We start from the raw sequence: 25,632 nt of genomic DNA on the forward strand, positions 1-25,632 counted from the left end.
AAAGGCTCAGTTAAAAACCTAGACTGTGCATATAGATACATGTGTGTGTAATAAGATTCAAATGTGCACAATAGAGGTGTCAATAATAATTTTAAATGATCTGCAACAATTAAATAATTATAAAAATATGTATTTAAAATTGAAATAAAATATTAAACATTTTAAATTAGATGATTTAATTATTATTTAAAAATAAACGGTTAATTATTCTGTTATTATGCTATTATAATTTTGGTATTTAAATGTAGAAAAAATGGTGCAGAAACAATCTCCATTAAGACATTTTTAGTAAATTTCTGAATTAATTACAAAGTAACACATCGAATTAAAACCGAAAATTTGAAGTAGAAAAACTAAATAGTATTTTCTTTTAAAACAAATATTTTAAGATTTAAATATGTACTATCTAGGTGTCATGCTTATGGAAGCCTATGGATATGGAAGCTTTTAAAAAGATAATTGCGACTTTTTTCTTGCAATTGCGGATTTACATCTGTCAATTCTGAGTTTTTTTCTCAGAATCGTAAAGTATAAACTCGCAATTATGATAAAAAAAGTCAGAACTGTGAGATAAAAAGTCACAATTACCTTTTTATATTTTTTATTCATTGGCGGAAATGTGAGATGTAAACTTGCAATTCTGAAAACATGTTTTCCCCTCAAAATTGGGCTTTATAACTCACAACTGCAAGTTCATATCTCACATTTCTGACTTTATTTAACAGAATTGCGAGTTTATAACTAAAAATTCAGACTTTAAACTCGCAATTGCAAGTTTATATCCCACCGTTTTGAGAAAAATAGTCAGAATTGTGAGTTTGTATCACGCAATTCTGAAAAAAAGTCTCAAGTTACATTTTTTTTTTTTCAATTTTCTATTCAGTGGCAGAAATTTGAGATATGAACTTGCAATTCTGAGAAGATATCTGTCTTTTGTTCCCTCAAAATTGAACTTTATAACTCGCAATTGCAAGTTTATATCTCACAGTTGTGTATGGAAGCCCGTTTCCGCCACTGAATGAACAATTCTGAATTTTTTTTATCAGAATTGTGAGATATATTCTGAGAAATATAGTCTGAATTGCGTGATATAAACTCGCAATTCTGAGAAATAAAATTGCAGTTGCATGATATAAACTCACAATTGCGAGTTATAAAGTCAGATTTGCGAGATACAAACTTGCAGTTGCAAGAAAAAAAGTCAGAATTGTGAGATACAAAGTCGCAATTGCGAGAAAAAAAGTCAGAATTGCGAGTTTATGTCTCGCAATTCTGACTTTATATCTTGCAATTCTGACTTTTGCAATTGTGCATTTACATACTGTGTTAGAACTGTGAGAACATATCTCACAGTTCTTAAAAAATGTCAGAATTGCGAGTTTATATGACACAATTCTAAGAAAAAAAAGTCAGACTTGTGAGATGTAAACTCGAAATTGTGAGATAAAAAGTCGCAATTACCTTTTTTATTTTTTATTCAGTGGCAGAAATGGGATTCCATAGTTCTGACTTTATTTCCCAGAATTGCGACTTTATTTCTCAGAATTGCGAGTTTATAACTCAAATTTCTGACTTTATAACTCACAATTGCAAGTTTATATCCCACAGTTCAGAAAAAAAAGTCTGAATTCCGAGATGTGAATTCGCAATTGCAAGAAAAAAAAGTCAGAATTGTGAGAGAAAATTTCTCAGATGACCTTTTTTTAAAAAAATGTATTCAGTGGCAGAACTGTGAGATATAAACTTGCAATTCTGAGAACATATCAGTCTTTTGTCCGTTCAGAATTGGACTTTATAACTTGCAATTGTGAGTTTATATCTTGCAATTCTGGGAAATAAAGGCAGAATTGTGAGATATAAACTCGCAATTGCAAGTTATAAAGTTTCTCAGAATTGCAAGTTTGTAACTCAAATTTCTGACTTTAAAACTTGTAATTGCAAGTTTATATCCCACAGTTTTGAGAAAAAATGTCAGAATTGCACACTTCTATCAATTCTGAAGAAAAGTCAGAATTGCGAAATGTAACCTTGCAATTGTGAGGGGAAAAAAGTTAGAATTGTGAGGTAAAAAGTCTCAAATAACCGTTTTTTAAAATTTTCTATTCAGTGGTGGAAATGTGAGATATAAACTTGCAATTCTGAGAATATATCAGTTGTTTGTCCCCTCAAAATTGGACTTCATAACCTGCAATTGCGAGTTTACATCTCACAATTCTGACTTTATTTCCCAGAATTGTGACTTTATTTCTCAGAATTACAAATTTATAACTCAAAATTATATTGACTTTATAGCTCACAATTGCAAGTTTATATCCCACAGTTCTAAGAAAAAGGTCAGAATTACGAGTTTCTATCATGCAATTCTGAAAAAAAGCAAGATATAAATTATTATTTTTTATTTTTATTTTTATTCAGTGGTGGAAACATAAATATTTTATCACAGTCCCATAAAATGTTTGAGAAATGTGCTGACCAAAGTATTTACAATGAAATAATATGCTTTATATAGATTAATGTAGCAGAAAATTAAATTACCATGTCAGAATAGCTTGTACTTTAATGTTCAAGGTCCCATTACTTCTCATTTATATGCATAGTCATGCATTCTTAGAAGGTCTACCACATGCAAACTAAATTAGGCCCTTTGCCAGTTTTTCCAGATTTGTGCATATTCTGAAATGTTTTTTTTTTTTGTGTCCAAAGTAATCAATTAAACTGTTTTCTTTCAGCATCAATAGCCACAGACATGAGGACAATAGGACTGTTAACACATTCTTGTCCCTCCACCTAACGACCCTAACCTTTAATGATCTGTGAATCCCCTAATTTCCTTCTATGAGGACCTCAAATATTTTGACTTGCCTTCATTTTGGTGCACTGGGTCTATAAACAACTCTCCTTTATTGTCTTATGCACAGTCTTGCAGTGAAAAATCTGTACTGCATATCTACCTGTTAAAACAACAAAGACAATTGTTACAGATGGGATGTTGTAAATCACAGGAAAGTTTACACGCATATAATGTTGTATATTTATACCTTTTAATGCATGTAACTTCTCTAGATGGAAGTTTAGCATTTGTTGACAGCGCCAGAGATAAAGATAAACCCTCGTGTGTGACAGATGGCTGTGTCATTTGCAGATAAAAATGAAAGCATTTTCAGTGTCAGCCTCTCAGGAGGGAAATGGAGCATAGTGAAATGAAGAGAAGCAGCATATGGAAATGGCAAATCCCATTTGTTCTGTGGCATGTGTGGATCTGATGAATAGTACGACAAGGTCAAGAAGATCAGTGGAATTGCTCTCTGTCAAGCTTTACGTTCTGGTCAGTCGATCCGGACCACCTCGAAAAAAAAACCCCCTCTCTCGGCTCTCTCTCATTAGCCAAATCTCTCTTTGAGCTTTGCTACCGGCCCCATTATGCTCTGATGACAGGGAATGTGATACTGAGAGCATATCAGGCCACACTAGTAATCAGCTCTTGCTACTAGAACACCAGCCGAGAGAGAAAGAGAAAGACTCCAACAACACCCCCTGACCCACAACCGCCCACTTGCAGCAGACAGAGGCCCAGCAGGCAGCTAATTAGCATGTGTTAATGAGTTCCTGTGCCAGGGTGACCCACTCAGTAGTGTTGGAAAAGTGTGGAGGTATGGTGTGTCGGCTTCACGGTTCTTGTAAACACAATTACAAACAAGCCTGACATACTTTGAAACTGCAAATCTGGCACATTCAAACAGTAGGCAAAGGTCTCAAAATGTAATTTGCTGCAGCTAGTTTGCTGCACACTTACAAAACAAAAATATATGGGAATATACTGGAAAATATAATATGAAATAATAAATTTCTATACACTGGAAACTACTGCTTTGCTGAAAACGAGTCATTGGACAACAAAAGTCATGCTAAAGTCTTTATTATTAATGACTAAATTAATGACATTTGACATTTAGGAGAGGGTGGGGTAAGATGAGCCATTTTTACTTATGTGGTCTTCAAAATAAGAGAAAATGAGGCAGAAGTACAATGAAAGTATCTAAAGTAACTCAGATCATTTTCAGTGATCAGAAAGTATCATGACAAAGGGTTCTGAAATTATAGCTTCTTATAAAATAGTGCTCCTGTGCTCAGTTAGCCCCAGGTTAGGGGTAAGTTGATCCGAGTAAGTGGGTAAGATGCACCGTCTGGGTGTAAAATGACTGTCTAAGTAAGTCTGATTCAAACCCATGTAACATTTTAAAGATAATTCTCCTCTTTAAAAAAAAAAAATTACAGCCATATTTATTTTCATTAAGCTAACTTAAACAACATAAAACCAACCAAGTTTACATTTCAGTGCATTTAATTATTTGCATTTCTGAAACAAATTAAACAGAGAATTTTTGATTTAAAAAAAAAAAAAGAAAAAAACTTAATTAGAATGAATAAACATGGGCGTAAATTTCATCCAACAGTATCCAAAATTTCTTAAGAGCAACTTTTGTACTTGTAAGGATAGATATGTGTACACAGCATGTGTACATAGCATGCTGTTTAAATATGAGTTTGGTTCATAGGTTCATCACGTGATCATATAATTATTTTATTAAAGTAGTATTTTAGGTTTGGTCTGGGACTGAGGACGTCTCTTATTTAGATATTCAACCGCAGCAAGCCCAGTGATCTGCCACTTAACATCATATTGCCTAACACCCAACACATCGGTAGGTCTACAATATTAGCTTAATAATTCACATAAAGGATAGTTAGTTGGTGACAAGCTAAGGTAAACTAAGCTTAGTAGCCTTATCATCGCTCATAGAAAAAAACATCAGATGTCATCATTTTTTGACATGACTAATTTATTAACGATCCAGCATCATAGAGTCGTTTCTAATGATATTTTTACTGGGGACAACCCTAAAAGTGAATATATAAATGTCCCTGAAACTAATAAACATGACAGCTGTTCTGCAATGCCGATAAGGTCATAAGGGACTACAGATGGAAAGATGATTAGAATGTGATGAAGAGCATCTTCTGGTTCTTAACAGAGAAGGATTTGGTGCGCTTGTACACTGTCACCTATCAAATAAACTACAAATAATATGTATATATACATGATACACTAAGTAGCATAATATCACATTAAAATACCAGTTTATACTTTTAAGATTTAACTTTACTCCAGTGCCTCATGGTAAAGAAAGTTAAAATGCAGGCTCAATTTACCCCACAGCATTTGGCTCACTTTGCCCCATAGCTGGCATTTTGGAATAAACTAGCTAGCATACCAATTCTGGCTAATATTTGGCTAAATGATTTGCGTGGTTTTAAAGCTTTCTAAATCACCTATATGCATCATAAATATTCTTACACCTGGATAAATTTGCTTTAATGTAACAGCCATTACATCTGTTATGCTAAAAGTCTACTTTGGCAAGCCAAAAACTGTTTTTACACATGCCATGTGTTTCTGCTTTTCACAGTCTGGCAGAAATTATGGTAAATTCCAAAATACAGTTGCCAAGATACAGGGGTGGCTCAAGTTACCCACTGGCTCATCTTACCCCACTCCCCCCCATAACTTAATGGATTGAGTGTGTTATAGCATAAATCTGTTACTTTGGCCCTCAGTTTTCTCACATTTGTGTTTTTGAGTCTTATATGTCAAAATGTGACCTCATTGATACATAAAAATGCATGCACTGTAAAACTGCTTTAGCAGGTAATTAAAATGTGTTTAATGTGGGAACATTACACTAGGTTCATAAATACTTCCTTAAAGTAGCAATTACTCAGTCTAATGTTTTATAAATATGAAAACTGTAGAAATAACAAAAAGATGATTTTCTAAAGTTTTAGAAAAAGTTTGCTTACACTCAGAGGTCTGAAGCAGAGTTTGAATCATTTTGCTTTTGCAATGTTCCTGCACTGACATCTAGTGGAAATTTTGGAATTTATTTTTGTTATTCTTCAGTCATTCTACATGTGGGTGGTAAAAGTTGAGATGTCATCATCACTATTTAGTTATTTTAGAATTGTTGTGCATGCAACTTGTATAACTTTTTATCAACTTGCAGACTATATTATTTATTTGTTTCACAGCAAGTTATTTAAGTAAATTCATAAAAATTTAAAACATCTATATATTGATTTAAAACCATATTATGCATCAACAACGCATGCAAAAGTGACAGAAACCATGCAGAGACCATTCTTTTTCTTTTTTATTTTCTTTTTAATTATTTTATCTTCCCCAGAGCACACAGTAGTTCTGCTCAGCATCAGGTAGTACACTTTTCTTTTTTTTTTTCTTTCTTTTTTTGAACTTAGTGCTGGGTCAGTGTTGTCACATTAGTACAATATAATAAGTTAACTACTGGAAGAGGGTTTACACACTTACATAGTGCATTTATTGCATTGTAAACCAAAAGAAAACCTCAAACACAAAACCAAAATAGTGCAATCATATTGATTTCCCTTTATTCAGTGATAGACCTTTATTAGTCCATGCCATCGTCTTCCTCCTTCCTCCAGTGTTGCATACAGTACAGTATATTGTGATAGAGAACAACATAAATATCTACTAAAATAAACAATTAGCCTTGAAAATATACTTTGGAGACCCAAAGACATAGTTTTTGACTATGTACAAATTACCTGGAAGGATATCAAGCATATTTTCGATTGGGAAGAGCTCATTGTGCTTTAAAGCCTGTGTATCTTGCTTGTTGCTTTTCATATGTAGTGATTTAAAAATTGACAGAAGATTCAACATGGTCCCAAATAACATTTTTTGTTCAGTATATGCAAATAATATTGTATATATATATACACCTTAAACAAACACAGAGTCATTTGTTTGTGCATTTATATATAGATGAGGGCAATGAATTTTAATGTGCAAACTGTATATACTCAAGCAGATGTTTGTGATGGTCTATATGTTTCAATGTCCATTGCATCTCCCTATTCAGTTTACAGTGCTGTTTATTTCTACAAATGCCTGATTGTTTGTCATGCATAGTCATGATTAGCTTGAATGTACAATAGGGACTGCATGTGCATGTATGCAAAGAGTTAAACTAGTGATCATTTAGGTAAGAGATTGTCTTGCAAATAAGACATAAGTCATTCTGTTATGTGTGATAATCTTTGTAAATGATTTTGTTATTGCGTGGAAGAACAGCAGCAAGCAAAACTCAACAATTACAGCAGCAGATATGTCAACAAGATCATCACTTATCATGCAAATAAGTGTTGATGGTAAAGATGCAGAAAAGGATGTTATAAAACAGTGGTTCTGAAGCAGTACATCATCATACCATTACACATCTTACTGTTGTTATTGAATTAATGGTATGATTATGTACAGTTATAGGGCCTACTTGTGTGAAAAAGTAGTTTGCAAGGGTCTCACTTTTGTAAAGTTTCAAACAAAACCACTAGATGACACTGTAATTCAAACCAATAGTATAGAGCAGAGGTTCTAAACTGTTTTTTCTTTAAAGTCTGTGTAGAGCAATATTAATTGTGTTCTGAGTTTGTCACACCACAGAAAAATGTGTTTAAGCTGTTATTAGCCAAATCTGAATGACAAAAAAACGCCAAGTAAATAAAATAACACATTTATTTACATTTATAACACATTATAAATGTATTATTTTAAGTAAATAAAATTTACATTTATAATGTGTTTAGCAACAATTCTTTTAATTGGCTTTACACAGACTTTAACTGACCCAACACAGCACCAAAATAGTTTATTGCACAAAAGAAATTTAAAAAAGTTCTTTAAATCACATTAAAATGTGTTTATATTAAAAATAAAACATTAATAATACAAATTCAAATATAAACAAATAACCTAAAATAATTTAAATCATCTAAATTAATAGATAAAAACATTGGGGCACAAATCGTTTCATTTTCGTATTACAAGTGAAGTTTAATATTTTGAGTAATATTTTCTCAGTTTGTAAATGTTTTTTAGGATGAGAGGATGTCATTCAGTGTATCCATATTGGTATGTATAGGTGAACATGCATCAAAATGCCATATGTGACCTTGGACCACAAAAACTGAGATTTATACCTCACTAAAGCTGAACAAATAAGCTTTCCATTGATGTATGGTTAGGGTGCAAAAAAATCTAAATATTGAGAAAATCACCTTTAAAGTTGTCCAAATGAGGTTCTTAGCAATGCATATTACTATTAAAAAATTAAGTTTTGATATATTTACAGTAGGAAATTTACAAAATAACTTCATGGAACAAGATCTTGATGTCCTAATGATTTTTGGCATAAAAGATAAATCAGTTATTATTTGAACCATGCAATGTATTGTTGGCTATTGCTACAAATATACCCGTGCTACTAACGACTGGTTTTGTGGTCCAGGGTTACATCTAGCTTGATTAGACGTTTAATTTTCTCTCTTGTCATCCTAACTATGCGAGATAATAATATTAGTTGCATTTTATTCTGAGCATTTAGCATAGTTTTATCACCTGCTGTCGGTGTCAGAACTGCGAGGTCTCAGTTGAGAACCACTGATAGACAAAATAAGTAACATGTTAGGCTGTTTAGTGCAATACTGAGATCTAGGCAAAAGATGTACAAACATTCATGTGGTCTGCTTTTCATTGATCTGAAGAGGTGCAGTGTGATTGGAAATACTGATTAGTTACTAGCTGATTTACCCTGGTTAACGTAAACTTAAAGTTTCCAGTAAATATGATGAAAAAGCACAAGAACAGTAGAACAGCACATAATGTAAAAATAAAAACGTTTTCAGTTACAAAAAGTCCCAAGTGTGATTTCAGTATATGAATTAGTCATTTGAGGGTTGTGCTACATAAAGCCTTTTGGGTTATTAATTGTGAGTAAATTGTATTTGACGATTGATTGAAATTAAGTGTATTGTGCAAAAGGTATAAATAAAACAAAAACGATGCAGGAGGTGAAGACTGAGTGAGCGGATTGGATGTTAGTAGCATGAGGTGCCCTTCTTTGTGAGGGCATTGTATGGATGCTCTGATGCCAGTGCCAGCCTCACCCCAGAGATGAGAGTCAGGCTGGCAGAACCTGGCGGACAGACGGTACCACCAAGGGGTTGAGGGAAACCCCTGTTGATCTCAGCATGGGGCTCAGCAGGGATGTTCAGACCAGTTGAATGTGTGTATACCTGTGTGTGTGTTTTGGCTGAAGGCCTGCAGCAGGGTGGTCCTGAGATGTAAAGGACGACACATGTGTTAGTGCAGGGGAGGGTGTGTGTTGTCACTGTCAGTGAGGCTGGGATTGGTCCACTTCTCCGCTGACCCTCATCTCATTCTCCACCCTCCGTTCCTCCTCTTTCTCATCAGGGGGGCAGCTGCTCTGAGCCCCGTCTCATTCTGGGGCAGTGAGTGGCTGGCCTTTGAGGAATTTTCTGGGGGTCTTTCTGGAATGTTCTGTGTCACTCTATAACAACCAGAAAGCAGTGGAGGAAGTGAGCATTATGGTTAAACACGCTGGACACATTTTTTATTTACAGTGCTGTCATTAAATATGACTAAAGACCCAATCAAAGCAAGAACGATGACTATAAAGATAATTATATTAGCGTCCACACCAGTGGAGGATATCATCTGTTTATTCTAAGCGCACACTCGTCTGATGCTTTACATTCTTGAGCTTGTGATAGCAGGATTGATTCTGATTGCGTGTCAATGTTGTTTATTGTTCATCAACTGGAAAAAATTGTTCTGCAAGTGATTCTCTGTCTTTATTGCTATAGCTGTGCTGTGGACTCTGATATTCTTTAATATGGAAAATGATTTTTAGAACTATCTTTAGTGTTATCTTTATAGTTATCATCCTTAGTGTGAACAGGCCTTAAAACTTAAAAATAATGTTTGTTAATTAAAACAAAGTTGAAATTAGATAAAATAGAAATAAACTGAAATACTAAAATTACAAATAAATATACAGTGAGCAGTAAACAAAACAACTAAACACTACTAAACTACTAAACACAAATAAACAATAAACAGAAATACAAAATATAAACCTGAAACTAATAAAACTGACAAAAGCATATAACAAAATTGCTAAAATGAACTCAAACAGAAAACTTAAATATAAAAACTTAAATAATAATTATAATAATAATATAGTTATTATAGTACTTATTAATTAATAATAACTTAATAAGTACTATAATAGTACATAAATTTATGGAAGCCTGTTTCTGCCACTGAATAATAATAATGAAAAAGGTTATTGTGTCTTTTTATATCATAATTCTGACTTTTTTTCTTAGAATTGTGTGAATTTTAGTAAATTTAGTGATACAAACTAAATATAAATATAAATAAAGATATGAACTCACATTTGTGACTTTTTCTCAGAATTGCGAGTCTATATCTCGCACTTGTGACTTTTTTCTCAGAATTGATATAAACTTGCAATTCTGACTTTATAACACGCAATTGCGATTTAAATTAGAATTGTGAGATATACACTTGCAAGTCTTTTTTTCCACAAAATTGGACTTTATAACTTGCAATTGCAAGTTTATCTCACAATTCTGACCAAAAAAGTTAGAATTACATGAAAAACCCAAAATTGCTGGATACAAACTCGCATTTGTGAGAAAAAAGTCAGAATCGCGAGATAACTCAATGTCTTTCAATGTCTTGTGAGTTTATATCTCACAATTCTGAGAAAAAAATCTGAATTGCAAGTTTGTATCATGCAATTCTAAGAAAAAAGTCAGAATTTTGAGACAAAAAGTCGCAATAACTTTTTAAAAATTTTATATTTAGTATTTTTCTATTTTATTATTTATTTCCATATAAATAACGCTGGTTACAGATGCCACTGTAGAAATGTCCATTTATACAAAAGTGTAATAATGGGGGGCTACCAAGATATTATAGTGAAGTGAGTAGTAAAAAAAAGGGAAAATGCATATAAAATAAAACAGTTACATTGTGAAACTTTTCATTTCTTTATGTGTATATTATTATTAATGAAATAAAAATAAGCAAGTGCACATTTAACATTATTTTTAAATAAATATTTATAATTAATATATGCAAAATAAGGGAAATACACATTCACAATAACATTCTTAACTGACATAGATGAAAATCAATCCAACACTTACCCTTATTTGTGATAGTGCTCATTCAATTAGCTCCTGCGTCTCTGAGAACTGGAGAAAGAGGATGAGAGACCATTTAAGATAACTTAAGCTTCATCACAACAAGTGGTGGTCATGCAGTTAACATTAAAACACTCACCTGTTGGCTAGAGTTGGCTGAGGGTGGTGTTACTACATTTTGCTCCACTAAAGGGTTCAAGGGAGCGGAGCCTGGCAGGTGAGTGGCACGCCAGTATATATCTAAATATTCGGCCAAATGTTCGCAGGCGTCCTCTAACTGATTCTCATCCAGTATAACATCAAACATTTCCTAATGCAAGACAAACAGTGAAAATAAACAGTATTAGTGCAGGATATTGCATCTGTGCACTTGTTGCTTCGGCGTAATGTATGATAACGCGAGCTGAATGTGTGTGCTGCACTGGGACTCACTGGTGGGCACTGTGCTAGTTTATCTCCAGCCATCATTTGCACATTGAGATGTTTGCTTTGAGATTTCCCTCTAGACTTAATGAGTCTTTGAAGAACCTGGGGTAGAATGAGTGACACTGAGAAAATGAGGGACAAAAGAAGGAGCAATGCTTCAGGGAGATCTGAACCTACCTACAGTTGAGGTAAAAAGTTTACATACACCTTGCAGAATTTTTACCAAAATAAGAGGGATCGTACAAAATGCATGTTATTTTTTATGTAGTACTAACCTGAATAAGGTATTTCACATAAAAGATGTTTACATATAGTCCACAAGAAAAAATAATAGTTGAATTTATAAAAAATGACCCTGTTCAAAAGTTTACATACACTTGATTCTTAATACTGTGTTGTTACCTGAATGATCCACAGCTGTGTTTTTTTGTTTAGTGATAGTTGTTCATGAGTCCCTTTTTAAGTCCCTGAACAGTTAAACTGCCTGCTGTTCTTCAGAAAAATTTTTCAGGTTCCACAAATTCTTTGGTTTTTTAGCATTTTTGTGTATTTGAATCCTTTCCAACAGTGTCTGTATGATTATCCATCTTTTCACACTGAGGGACTCAAATGCAACTATTACAGAAGGTTCAAGCGCTCACTGGTGCTCCAGAAGGAAACACAATGCATTAAGATCCAGCGGATGAAAACATTTTGAATTTGAAAATCAGGGTAAATGTAACTTATTTTGTCTTCTGGGAAACATGTAAGTGTCTTCTGAAGCTTCTAAAGAGCAGCACCAAATGACAAAAAAAAAGATATTTAGGCAAAATAAGAAAAATTCATTCTGTATAAAAGTTTACACCCCTGGCTCTTAATGCATGGTTTTCTTTCTGGAGCATCAGTGAGCGTTTGAACCTTCTGTAGTAGTTGCACATGAGTCCCTCAGTTGTCCTCAGTGTGAGGAAAAAACAGCTATGGAACATTTAAACAAAAAAACAGCTATGGAACATTTAGGTAACAACACAGTATTAACAATCGTATGTAAGCATATGTAAATTTTTGAAACTATTGTTTTCTTTTGTGGACTGCATTTAAACATCTATTATGTGAAATATCTTATTCAGGACAGTACTAAATATCCCATGATCCCTCTTATTTTGGTAAAATATTTACAATTTTGCAGACCTCAACTGTATATTACTTAAAGGGATAGATCACCCAAAAATGAAAATTCTGTCATTAATTAGTCACCCTCATGACGTTCCAAACTTGTAAGACCTTTGTTCATCTTTAAAACACAAATTAAGATATTTTTTATAAAATCTGAGCGTTTTCTGACTTTCCATAGACAGCAACAGCAACTATTTGTTCTTTTCCATGTCAGAAATAAATGACAAAATTTTCATTTTTGGGTGAAAATTAATATAAATCTGTAAATGGATAAGTTTTTTTAGGAGAAAGTGATTAATTGACTGGTAAATATTGTTGTACCTTTGGAGAGGACACTTTGACATAGACAATGATGGGGGCGAGAGAGGTCTTGAGAAGCTGTGCGGGGTGGTTGATAGTATCTGCATCCAAGACCACCAACTGCAGGCTTTTAGCCAGTTCAAATATTCTTTCAATCTCACTCTGCACCTCCGCTGAGAGAGAGAAAGAGACAGGCATGATAACAGGAGCCATATTAATAATGAAATGACAAATGATCCCATATTAGGTCCTTCACACAAAAATACTTACATATTATTTATGGTTTTTTAAATTTATTTTAATGCACTATTTAGCTGTACGTGGTTATGTTGTCACTCACCCAGACTGGAGCGTGTGTTCGACCTCTCCATGATAGCTTTCTTGTTCAATACAGACCTCTTGGCCAGAGACAGATCTGCAGTCACCCTTGTGATAGAAATCCTGCCATGAAACCACATAGCAAATACAAAAATACACTTTCAGATACAGCTTAATATAGAACACTAGAAGTATTGACACTATACAGAGGAAAGAGTGTAGGTAAATGATTTTTGGGTGAACTGTTCCTTTAAGAGATTAGAGCTTTCACATGTAAGCTCTAAACCAGTTAAACAAACAGTTTCTACACTCACCTCCCATCAAACCTGTGTTTCAGGAAGTCAAACAAGGCTTTCTGCATCATATCAGTCACCTGCATCAGAAGATTGTGAGAAAACACTCATACTGCATTCAGCCAGAAACGTTTCATATGTAATTAACTTGTCAATCTGAGGTAATTTAGGTCCCGAGCTATTAATAGTGTTAACATCCACCCAGTGATTTTGTTGTCTGAGGATCGTAGGGGGAAAACAAGGAGTCCTAAGCAGGGGATTTGGAAGAAGAGTCGTGTATGAGGATAATATGGTTTGGATGAGGTAATGTGGTTTTACTTAGATGCAGGGGTGAAAAATGAATGACTCCAGAAATAGAGGGTAGAGAGTCAGCAGGGGAAGCAGGTCCCTGGTGTCTTTGTTAAGGAGCTGACTGACAAATGTGTCCAGAACACCATGTCACAGCTGGACTTAAATATTTTACATTCGTGAATCCTCTCACACATTAAAAGAAAGTATCTTACACTGCCTGAGCAGTCATATACAACAGGATCCAAAATGAGCTTTTTGCCATGCCTGCCAATACAGTGCATGAATTATGAGAATTTACAGACTATAATTATTTTTCATAGGCTATGAAACTGTTTTGCAATTTTTTTTATTAAATATAATGGTAACACTTTACAATAAGTTTCATTAGATAACCTTAGTTAACTACATGAACATGAACTAAGAATGAACAATACTTCTACAGCATTTATTAATCTTAGTTTATGTTAATTTCAGCAATTATTAAAATCACAAGTTGTTAACATTAGTTAATGTACTGTGAACTGTATTTTTATTAACTAACATTAACAAAGATTAATAAATTGTGTAATAAATGTATTGCTCATTTTTCATTCATGTTAGTTATATACAATATTAACAAATGACACCTCATTATAAAGTGTTATCAATAGAATTATGCTAAATAGAATTAAATAAATATTGTTTAATTAATATAAATACAAATACTGACCACTAATATTTTTCATAGGTCATGAAACAGTATTTTTTAAATTTTATTAAATGATAAAAATATATTTATAGACATATTATTTATTACATTTAAATATAAATAAAAACTGTATATATTTTTACAGGTCATTGTCACTTGTGTATCACATCATGTATTGGATAATCAAATCTCTGCATAAATTTGTTGTAAAATCTGATTTTGTCCAGCGTTGTTATTGTTATTGTTAATTAAAACCTATTTAATAATTTTCAGTAATTGAAATAAACTATAAATAAAATAAAATGCAAATATTGCATGAATAACTTAAACTTAAAAATGTAATTGAAAATTAGAAATGTTGCCTTGGCAGCTACATATTAAAATTACTAATATTAAATTAAATAAAAATATATCTAAAGCACATAACAAAATTACTAAAACTAAAATTAAATCTGTAAATTTTAATAAATGCTATAATATTACATAAATAATAAAGAAATAACGTTTGTTCTTCGTAGTTTCATTTTGGTAGCTTAATATATATGTTGTCACATTGAGTTCTGGAGAAAAAAGGCCTTTAGGCATATTTCTGATGGTAAATTCTCCACAGAGGTGCAAGTTAAAAGCAGTGTTGGGGTGTTATTGGAGTTTCTATTTCTTTCTATGATTTTAAATCTATATTTAACCTAAGTATGATCTCAAAGTAAAAAAAGACGCTAAAGTCTGATTATTTTTATAATTGTAATGTATTATAAAATATAAAATATATAAAAATTTTGAAAGTCTGATAGTAAGGTTAACCCTCCCTGGTTTAAATGTTTGAAAATGATTGAAAACATTAGAAATTTAGAAAAGTAATCAAGTGTAATCAGTTACATTACAGGTAACTGAAATAGATTACTTGTTACATTTTAAACAGGGTAATATATAAATAAGTAACCGTCCCACCACTGTTGAAAAGACACAAAAGTTAACAATAAAGTAACACTAAAGTTACTAAGATTTATTTACCCCTCAAACTCAACTGCTTGGTTTTTGATCATTTTGGACCCTGCATACAGAACAACTGGCCTGTCTCTTAATTGCCATGATGATCAAATTTAATATAATTTACCTCGTAGCCTTTCAGCGAGGGGCCGACCAGAACAACAGGCCTCATGGATGGAACTACATCATAGGGTGGAACGTGCTCTGTCTACAACACACACACAGTTATGTCTCACAAGCTCTGGATCTTAACTAACATTTCTCAACATCTAATGAGTAGCCTTAAGGGATGCATTTTCAATAACCCAGCATTAAAATCTCTCACAGAGGATTGTCTGAGAGGCCAGACAAAAACTGAATATTTAATACCACTTTTGAGTAACTGTGTTGCACTATGAAAGGAGCAAGGAAGCAAATTTAACCACCTACCTGCTTCTGCTTCTGTTTGGCTTGTTTAAAACAAGAGAAATGTGTTTAAGAAAATCTAAACAGGTTGTTTGTGTTCACAATGGTAAAACAATTTCAGCATATAGCCTGAAGGAAAATGCAGAGGAATTAAAGTGACTCAACAGTACTAGCATTACAGTAAAACAGCAATGTGTGAGAGTATTTAAATACCTCTCACCTGCAGAAGGAGGAGTAGACCGCCAGCCTCCAGATGAAGCATTTCCTCCCATTTTCCTGTTAACAATACAAACACTTTAGAAATTATAGGATGAGGCATGCCAGTATACTATGAACTAAGATACCATGCTGAACTTACACTAACAGTCAAAAGTTTTTGCACCGTAAAATTTGTAATGTTTTTTAAAGAATACAGCAAAAGCAGTAATATTGTGAAATATTTTTATAGTTGTAGTTCAGACCTTTGTGCTGCTTTCTGTTCCTGCTTGATCCGCATGGCCTCCAGTTTAACAGGGCTGGGGATGAAGGCAATATCTGCCCCCTCCTTCACCAGCCTCCCGATCCACCAGTCATTATTATACTTCTGTAGGATTAGAGACAATGTGCTCAAAAAACATAACAGTGAAACAAAAGCTAACTGTTAACCTCAGTTCTTTGATTGCTTCCCACCTCTTTTATATGTAGGAAATCTTTGGTTTCAAAGTTGATGGCTGCACCCTGAACCGGACAGTCTTCATCGAGAGCCCCGCAGTAGCTGACATTGGTTCTCACTGCAAATGCCACAGGTTTGGTCTACAAGAAAACAAAGAAAACAGCTAACGTTACTTGAAGATGAGAGGTAAGTGATTGTGTCTGTATGAGAAAATGAACCTTGGCTCTCTCGAGCTGGAGCAGGGCCTGGCGCTCGGCCTCACGCCGAGACGCCTCCTTGTCCTCCTCCAGGGACAGGTCGGAATCCGATGGTCTACTCGTGTAGGAATCAGCAGAACTCTGCGAAAAAAGGACAAGAGGTCCAATGTGAGTGTTAATCTTTCATATTTCATTATGGTTACGTTTATTCATTGTTATTTTTAATGCCTTTTCTACTTCTTTGTCAGTTACAGTGGGTCTGTAGCTGTAGCTATGGACTCTCATTCTGACGGCACCCATTCACTGTGAAGCATCTATTGGTGAGTAAGTCATGTAGGGGTGGGCGATATACCGGTAGACATGATTAACCACTACTAATTTGTCAACCAGAAGAGATTTTGGACGATCATCTCTATCGCAGTGACATGCTCACGTGACGTTGCTGTTCTAAGTGGTCACAAAAACCTATCGTTTGCACATGTTTTTAAGCATTACGGTTTAAAAACAAGTGATTTTAAACCAATACCAACGCAATACCATAGGCCGCAGGAGTATTGAGTTATTTTTGTCGCTTTATAGGCCTTAAACAGTTAAATTCACAAAGTAATTGATGTCTTAAGTTAAAGCAAACAGCTGAGAAAGAAAACACACGTGTAACTGTATATTGGATCCGGGCAGCTCTTAAAGTGACAGCAGTCTAATGTTCCTGCTGTCTGTTACTCATGTTAATCAAACAACAACAGAAAATCTCTCACTGCTCTTGGCTAAATCACTTCTGTAATGTTAACAACAAGAAATATATATTTAATTCACTCAGTGAAGAATATGCAGTGTTTTATGCTTATTTATACTTATTTATTCTTATTTGATCACAGACTGTTTACTTGTCTTTAGTTAGTTTATTTAGACTAGTATTAGTTTTCTGACACTGATATTGACACTGGTGACAAGAATTATGAAATTTCTATGGTATTAAAATCACAAAGACCTTATTTAAAGCAAAAATAACTCTGTGATATATATCATTACCTTGAAATAAAATCAAAGATTTTGGTAATATTGCCCACCTCTAAAGTGATGTAATGCTAAATTTCTCCAAATCCATTCTGCTGAAGAAACTAACACATCCATATCCTGGATGGCTTTAAATCCATACAGTAATTGCTGCAAATGCTTTAGCAATATGATTATAAAAATATTTTTTATGCCAATAAAGCATTAAAACTAAAAACTAAATCAAAGACAGAGAAATCAGCAAATGCACCGATAACAAAAGACAAAGTGACCGTAAACAAGCATTGCAACAAACTTTCCTCTACCGTCTCGTTCATCCCTCAGATCTCCCCTCCAGACCAGCCTTTCTCTCTGTCTTTTTTTCCCTCCAAAATCCAGAACACAGTGAGAATATGATTTAAATATCAAAGGCAGCCGCAGGGCGCAGGTGTCTGCGACACCTACCGTCGAAAGAGATGAAGCATAATTAAGCAGACGCCGGCTAAGATAAGATTCTTATGTGCGATTAAAATAAATCTCCTGTCTAAATGAACGTGTTAATTAAAATCCAGCCCTGGGAGACATCTCCATCACAGAGATGTCCTGAACAAACTCTTGGATGATCTATGCCATGCTCATCTCTTTCATGTGTTTGGCTTAGAAATAATTGAAAAGAAGGATAGAGTAGGGCTTTGAAGCACAACAACACACTATATCAAACACTTTTTTTTTTATTATTTTTGGCCACTTTTATCAATAGGAGGTAATAGTGATGCAGGGGTCGCCCACATAAACATCACTACCTGCTTTGTGTTCCATACACACGCAGCGTACATTAACTCTGAGTAGTTTTCAGACTAAGCAATTTTTCGCTCAGTACCTGGATCGATAGAGTAATGTAATCCTTTAAAAGACACAATGCATCGCAACCTCATCCGCTAAGTGTGTTTCCACAACACCTCACTCCATATTCCACTTACAACACACATTTAAGCCATCAGACATTCCCAGAAAAGGTTGCATACAATGTTTACTGTATGTAGCTTAAATGAAGCTTTAAAGGAGGCCTATTATGCCCCTTTGTACAAGATGTAATATAAATCTCAGGTGTCCCCAGAATGTGTCTGTGAAGCTTCAGCTCAAAATAGCCCACAGATCATTTATTCTATCATTATGAAAATGCCTATTTTGAGTGGAAGCAGAAACACGCTGTGTTCGTGCATGTTTCTTTAAATGCAAATGAGCTGCTGCTCCCCACCCCCTTTTCCAGAAAAGGGCTGTGCCTTTACAGCTCCTACATCAGATACTCTGCTAAAAAACATTTGTTTGGTTTTGATTATCATATCTATTGCTCTGAAACCATGTGTTTTTAAAGCCATACCAGTTTAAACTTTTTTTTGAGCGCACACATCTGAAGCACGTGCACAGAAAGCGGCTGTCACACAGCATGTGAGTACTAAACGAAGTTCTCTTTTATGTCTTATTGCACTTAAACTGTCAAATACACAAGTTTACGTTTAAAAACACAGTAAGTTATAAAAACAGTTGGTTATGTCTGTGAAGGCAGTGTAATATACAGTAAATAAATCAATAAATCCACTACTCTCTTGTCTCCTCTTAGGCTGGGACTCTAAATAGTGTACTGTGTTTGCCAACATTTGCGAACATTTGCCATGGCGTTAAAACTGGTGCACCGTTGACGCTTGCGGAAACAAAATGACGGTGCCATGGTGGAAACGTGCAGATTAAGAGACGGTAATATTATAATAAGACCCCCTTTCTAAGTCACGTTGTTTTTTCACAAGCTTGCAGAGAAGGGCTTACCAAAGCAAAGTTACTGGAGTATTGTTTTTCATGCTTTCTGCGTTGGTAGATGCACCAGCGACACGATTATAGCACTTAAACAGAAAAAAACAGATTTTCATGATATGTCACCTTTAATAGCTTTATTTAGTAGAATTTGACCTTAGGTGAACGTACCTAAGGTTTTGTACGTGTCACTGCAGTTCTGATTTGCTCTGTGACGTATTAAAATGACGTAGGGCTACCATCTGAACTACACCTAAACCTACCGGATAGTATGAACGAAAGCGAATCTGGCAAGTGACAATCGCAAGCATGCCATTTTAGCTTGTTTTTTCTCTCATCTTTCAGCTCTTCCATTGTGAGTCATGTTTCCACAGATTCAATTTCAATTCAATTCAAATTCAATATTAAGGATTCCGCATCCTTAGTCCAATTTCTATTAAATTCAAATTCATAAGGATTCCGCATCCTTAGTCCAATTCCGTGCCGGCTGAGATACCGAGCAAGCTTGTTACATCCAGTTTTTTTGACAATTTGTGCTACCCTGTCGTGTACACCTACCCCAACCCTAAACCTACCCTTCCAGTATTAAAAATACAGTGTTGGTAGCATAATCTGATAGGTAGCATTATTTGTCAGAACACCAGAAAGCGAAACATATGAAGTTGTAATCAAAATTGTGTACGAAAACGATTACAAGTGCTCAGTGTTTTACCTCTAGTGTTCATTTCTGTTGAAAACTGCAGTGATATGTACTTATTGGTACGTATTTCACGTCCCGCGTAAAAATGTTCCCACAGGTACGTTTTTGACATGAAGCCAGGTTGAGAATTTGACCATAATGTATAAACTCAGAATTGCAAGATACAGTTGAGAGACTCAGACTTACTTTATTGCAATTAAGTTTACAACTCACAATTCTGACTTTTTTCTCTAAATTCTGATTCTGAAAGTATAAATTGTGAGAGAAAAAATGCAATACTTTATTACAAGCTTTCATAACATGGAGTTCACATGATCAGTGTCACATATTTTCTTATTAGTGACTTTTGCAGAATTTTGCAGAACATCATAATGTATACCAAAAAATGGTCACCTTGGTCACATCTGAATTAACTGGTTTTATATTAATTTATTATAATTATAAGTCAAAAATACTATTTAAACATCACTGAATCAAGCTATGCTTAAATCATGTATTAATAGCTCTTTGAAGTAACACTTGCAGGTTACCACTTTTTATAGTGTAGCCTACAAATTTTCAAATTCTTAAACTGTGTTTATTTTCAGGTTTAAAGTACAACGGTTGTGCATCTGTGAGGCAGATACAAATGCAGGGCTGTCAAAACTCCTATTCACAATTTGTGGTGCAATAGCAGCACACAGCCAACAGGAGGAGTAAAATCAATGAACTTCCCCTTGTCCACAAGGCTTGTTAGATAACAGTCATTCATTATCCTATATTTCAAACAGTTTATTGCCCTATTTTCATTCATATTGTCAAAATCTGATTCCCAATCTCCTATATGAAGCAGCATGGGTTTGATGCTTGTTACGGCAGAACTTATCCTGATGAGGACAGGGATCCAAGTCTATATGAAGCAACTACATGCAACATGCATAGATACAATACAAAATAAACACATGCAATGGTGCAATTTTTGCATTATATTATATCAGTGATAAATAGCAGAAAGAAGGTTGAATACTGGCTGAATATACATTTTTTTATTTATTTATTTTTATTATATTATTTATTATAGCCCCTAGATTTTTTACCTTTATAAGAGTATTTTAATATAATAAAATATAATATTTCTTATCTTTATAAGAGCTTTTAGCAGCACTTTTAAAAAATAAAAACACACAGCATGCCATCTATTTATGTCAAATGAGTAGTGTCCAAAACCTAAAACCTATAAAGACCAGGAATATAATATTCTGGGGAAAAATCTGAAATAATACATCCAAAAACATATTTATTTGAATGTATATAAATAAATGTAAATGCATGTATTGCACTTTTGGGTATAAACATACATTTATACAAACATCTGTGGCATTTTTACCTAAAACTGGTTAAATTCTGACCATGGTTTGCTGGTTATAAAAAAAAAAAAATCACAATGACATATCAACAACTTGCAATACTCTCTGAAACCATAGAGATATGAGAAGTCTTAGTCAGGTAATACACATTCTCAATTAAACAATCAATGCAGCTGAATGCATTTGATGAGTCTGCTGGACGAAAAGCTAAGACGTGCATCTGGACTGAGAATAATTTATTCATAAAAAAGGCTTACATGAGGATATTAATAGACTATGACCCAGGCAGAATGCATGCAAAATTCATTCACTCCACCAAAGCAGCACTGATTGATTATAGAATCACATGGAGTGAAAATGTAATAGAGAGGGAGAGCGCGGGAGAAAATCAGTGAGCGAGCGAGCAAGAAAGAGAGAGAGGGAGAGAGAAAGAGCGACAGAGATAAAGTGCATGTGAGGGAGAGAGAAGGCAAACTATCCCTACCTTGCAGCTGAGCAGCGCTGCGCTAGAATCGGACGCGGACATGCCTATAGAGACAGCTCGTATCGCCCCCCATCATTCTGTGGTCGAGCGAGACGCGAGCTGCTCTCCATGGTCAGCGGTAAAGAGGCTGGCAGGGAGAGGGGAAGCCTCAGCACCAATGCTAGCGAACGCACTGGCACCGCACTCAACGCCTATACAAAATTGATGCCCTGACTGCAGCAGCTGAGTTGTGCTGTTCACTGAGAGCAAACGCCCTCCCTCTGCCGCTGCTGCCTTTCTTCCGCCTGCTCTCACATTCAATCAGGCTCCATTTTCTCCCGCTCCACACACTGGAGATGCTGTTCTGCAGCGGGGGTGGAGATGTTTACCTCTCACACGAGACACTGAGACACTGAGACACTCAGATCTCATTCTCTTGCAGCAGGAAAAACAGGTGCTTTGCAAGTGGGATGTGTGAAACTAAACTCGTTACATTGTGATACCCAGATCCATATATATAGTCCAAGACTATATATATGTAAAACTAAATGAAAAATATTCTATATTAAATTAAATTTACTTGACTTGCTTTGACATTGCCTTTTTCTTGTACAAATCAGTAAAAACTCCTAAATAATCTTCATGTTTGTAATTTTCTGCTACATATTTGGTCAACTATTTCAATGTGGATCAATGGGTTGAAGGTCCAAATTACAGTTTTAAGGCAGCTTCAAAGGGCTCTACACCATCCCAGCCAAGGAAAAAGGGGCTTACAGGGTTGCCAGGTTTTCACAACAAAACCTGCCCAATTGCTGCTCAAAACTAGCCCAGCGTTTCAAGGGGGATCCACGTTAAAAACTGTGTTCGGGGGGATACAATACACAATAGAGTGACATTTTTTGGTTGGGTTTCCCCTGGTAAATTCGTATTTCAGGGGCTAAATATGACGTTATTGGGGTCGTTTTAACCCGCGGACTTCAAAAACAGCCTGCGGCAACAGTGTTAAAGTAGCCCAATTATCTAAAAAAAAAAAATTACAATTTATATACTTTTAAACCACAAATGCTCATATGCACTACCTTGAGTTCATGCATTACATAGTCACGTTGGAAAGGTCACACGGGACATAGGTGGAAATACTGGCCCAGTGTTTACAAAGCGAACGTGCAAAGAAAGTCAAACGCCCCTTACAAAAAAAAAAAGGTAAAACAACAATGTCGGATGATTTTACCTGACCCTACCTTTTTTAACCAGACTACACAAATAAAGAAATAACCACATGTGACCTTTCCAATGTGATTACGTAATGTGTGAAGTTGTAGATGCGCATCGCAGAGCATGTTCAAGATGAGCATTTGTGGTTAAAAAGTATATAAATTTGTATTTTTTATCGTTTCACTAGATAAGATCCTTATTTCTCAGCTGGGATCGTGTCGAGCCCTTTGAAGCTGCGTTAAAACTGCAATTTTTTGACATTCAACCCATTGATCATCATTAAAGTCCACTATATGGAGAAAGTCTTGGAATATTTTCTTTAAAAACTTTAATTTCTTTTCGACTAAAGAAAGAAAGAAAGACATGAACATCTTGGATGACATGGGGATGAGTAAATGATCAGGAAATTTTTATTTTGGAAGTGAACTAATCCTTTAATGACAATGTAAATTGTTAAAGGCAGTTCTATTAATTTATATTTTCATTTATATTTTTTTATATTTGCTCATATATTTGGTATACATCTGGGTACAATAATTAATATATAAAAAGCTATATTTAAAAATATAACATAATATATTTTACTAGCCATTCTGTATGTGGATACATAAATTATTTCCTTCTTTTTTATTAATTTCTTTTTAAAATATGCAGCAAGCAACAATTACATCTTAAATGTATGTCTTAGAACATGCCAGACAGTTCTGTCATATTAACTGGATTCCATTGTTTAGTTACTACTCCCTTTTTTGATCCTTTGTCTGATTTCTTGTCAATATTTTGATGATTGATTGCTTTAAGCAAAATTATTACTGCTTAATAAGCAGTTTGAATATGTCAAACAGTTTGTCACTGTGCACCAATCAGTGATCGTAGTTTTTGAATCCACTGACATTGCTTCACTATTGTTAAATGACTTAATAAATTGCAAAACCTTTTGTGAATTAATCTGATTACTGCACTAATGTACCGTATGGTAGCATTTCCCTGGTGCTCTAATCATTTCATTTCCTGCTTGTTTCAATGAGCAGAAAACTCAGACACCAGCAGAAGACTCCAAAAGCTAATGCAAATGTTAAATCAGGAGCCGACACTGAAAGCTCACTTGTGCATGAATTAACAATGCAAACAAACACATCTGCCTGATGAGAAACAGCTGGGAAACTAATTGCACTAATGCATTTGGTGCCCTATAATGGGGAACGGTGAATTAAAAGTGAATTAAGTGTTTTCTAAATCTAATGTGAATGAATGATAATACACTTAAAAAGGACAATCTGTGTTTTGACCCCAGCATCATTAAATTATTGTAAAAACAGCAGAGACTACTGAAATACGTTGTCCGAATTATTTTTACAACAGCTCCGGTTTATTTTTTTCCCCAATTTTACAAAAATGAACCGTGGTTTTACTACCAAAAAAGTTATTGTATTTAAGTACCACAAATTAACAATGGTTTTGCTACACCAACAATAATTAATCTGCTTTATTGAGCCAGTAAGTGGAGACAAGTGACTTCTTTATAAGTGAATCTTTGAATCATTCAGTCAACTGATTCATTCAAACACGTTCATTCGTTTAGCAACGAAACAAGCAACTTTCTTTATAAAGAATCATTGAAACGATTCAAAACGCCGATTCTGCTTTGACTGATTTTTAAAAACTCAAAAAGTAACCATCAATATTTCTCAAAATAATTAAGTTACTCAGTGTTTACTTCTTATTTATTGTACTTGTGTATCTCAAACATACACTCTTAAAAATAAAAGTGCTTTAAAAGGTTCTTTACAGCAATGCCATAGAAGATCCATTTTTGGCTCCACAAAGCACCATTCAGTCAAAGGTTCTTTAAAGAACCATCTCTTTCTTACCTTTTTAAAATCTGAAAAACCTTCCTTCACGAAGAACCTTTTGTGAAACAAAGGTTCTTCAGATGTTAAAGGTTCTTTATGGAACCATTTAAACAAATAAAAGTTCTTCTATGGCATCTTGATGCACCTTTATTTTTAAGAGTGTAATACTGTTTCGGATGGTTCAGATAGTGGTTACAGTATTCCTTTTGTTATAGCACTAAAAGGATTTACCGCTCCGTTACGATTAGCCTACATTGTTTTGTATCTTTAAAAGCAGCGGAAGATTTTCACACAAACTCCCTGGGAGTCTTGATCTCGATAACCTCTCTCTGTCTGCTAATCTCTCCAGGCTTGATCCCACTGAGAGTAAATCTGTTCCGCCCAATGAGGTCGGGGATGGATGCCTTCACA

The 25,632-nt window shown here is 34.5% G+C and overlaps 1 protein-coding gene across 2 annotated transcripts; it reads right to left on the minus strand.

Moving 5' to 3' along the window:
• Nucleotides 1–8,364: 8,364 nt before the first annotated feature.
• Nucleotides 8,365–22,477, minus strand: cacnb3b (calcium channel, voltage-dependent, beta 3b). 2 transcript variants are annotated; one of them, XM_051096735.1, is made up of 14 exons: nt 22,175–22,477; nt 16,864–16,983; nt 16,663–16,785; nt 16,455–16,576; nt 16,214–16,269; nt 16,018–16,037; nt 15,716–15,796; nt 13,644–13,702; nt 13,352–13,452; nt 13,033–13,184; nt 11,566–11,661; nt 11,273–11,443; nt 11,137–11,184; nt 8,365–9,446 (listed from the first exon to the last, which is right to left on the minus strand). In XM_051096735.1, the coding sequence occupies exons 1-13, from the start codon at nt 22,214–22,216 to the stop codon at nt 11,155–11,157; spliced, it is 1,173 nt and encodes a 390-aa protein (XP_050952692.1). In that variant the 5' UTR covers nt 22,217–22,477; the 3' UTR covers nt 8,365–9,446; nt 11,137–11,154. The 2 variants fall into 2 exon arrangements, with proteins under 2 accessions (XP_050952692.1, XP_050952694.1); XM_051096737.1 differs by lacking the exon at nt 15,716–15,796.
• Nucleotides 22,478–25,632: the final 3,155 nt, after the last annotated feature.

The sequence above is a fragment of the Labeo rohita genome, chromosome 23 (assembly GCF_022985175.1).
Source record: "Labeo rohita strain BAU-BD-2019 chromosome 23, IGBB_LRoh.1.0, whole genome shotgun sequence".
Taxonomy (NCBI): domain Eukaryota; kingdom Metazoa; phylum Chordata; class Actinopteri; order Cypriniformes; family Cyprinidae; genus Labeo; species Labeo rohita.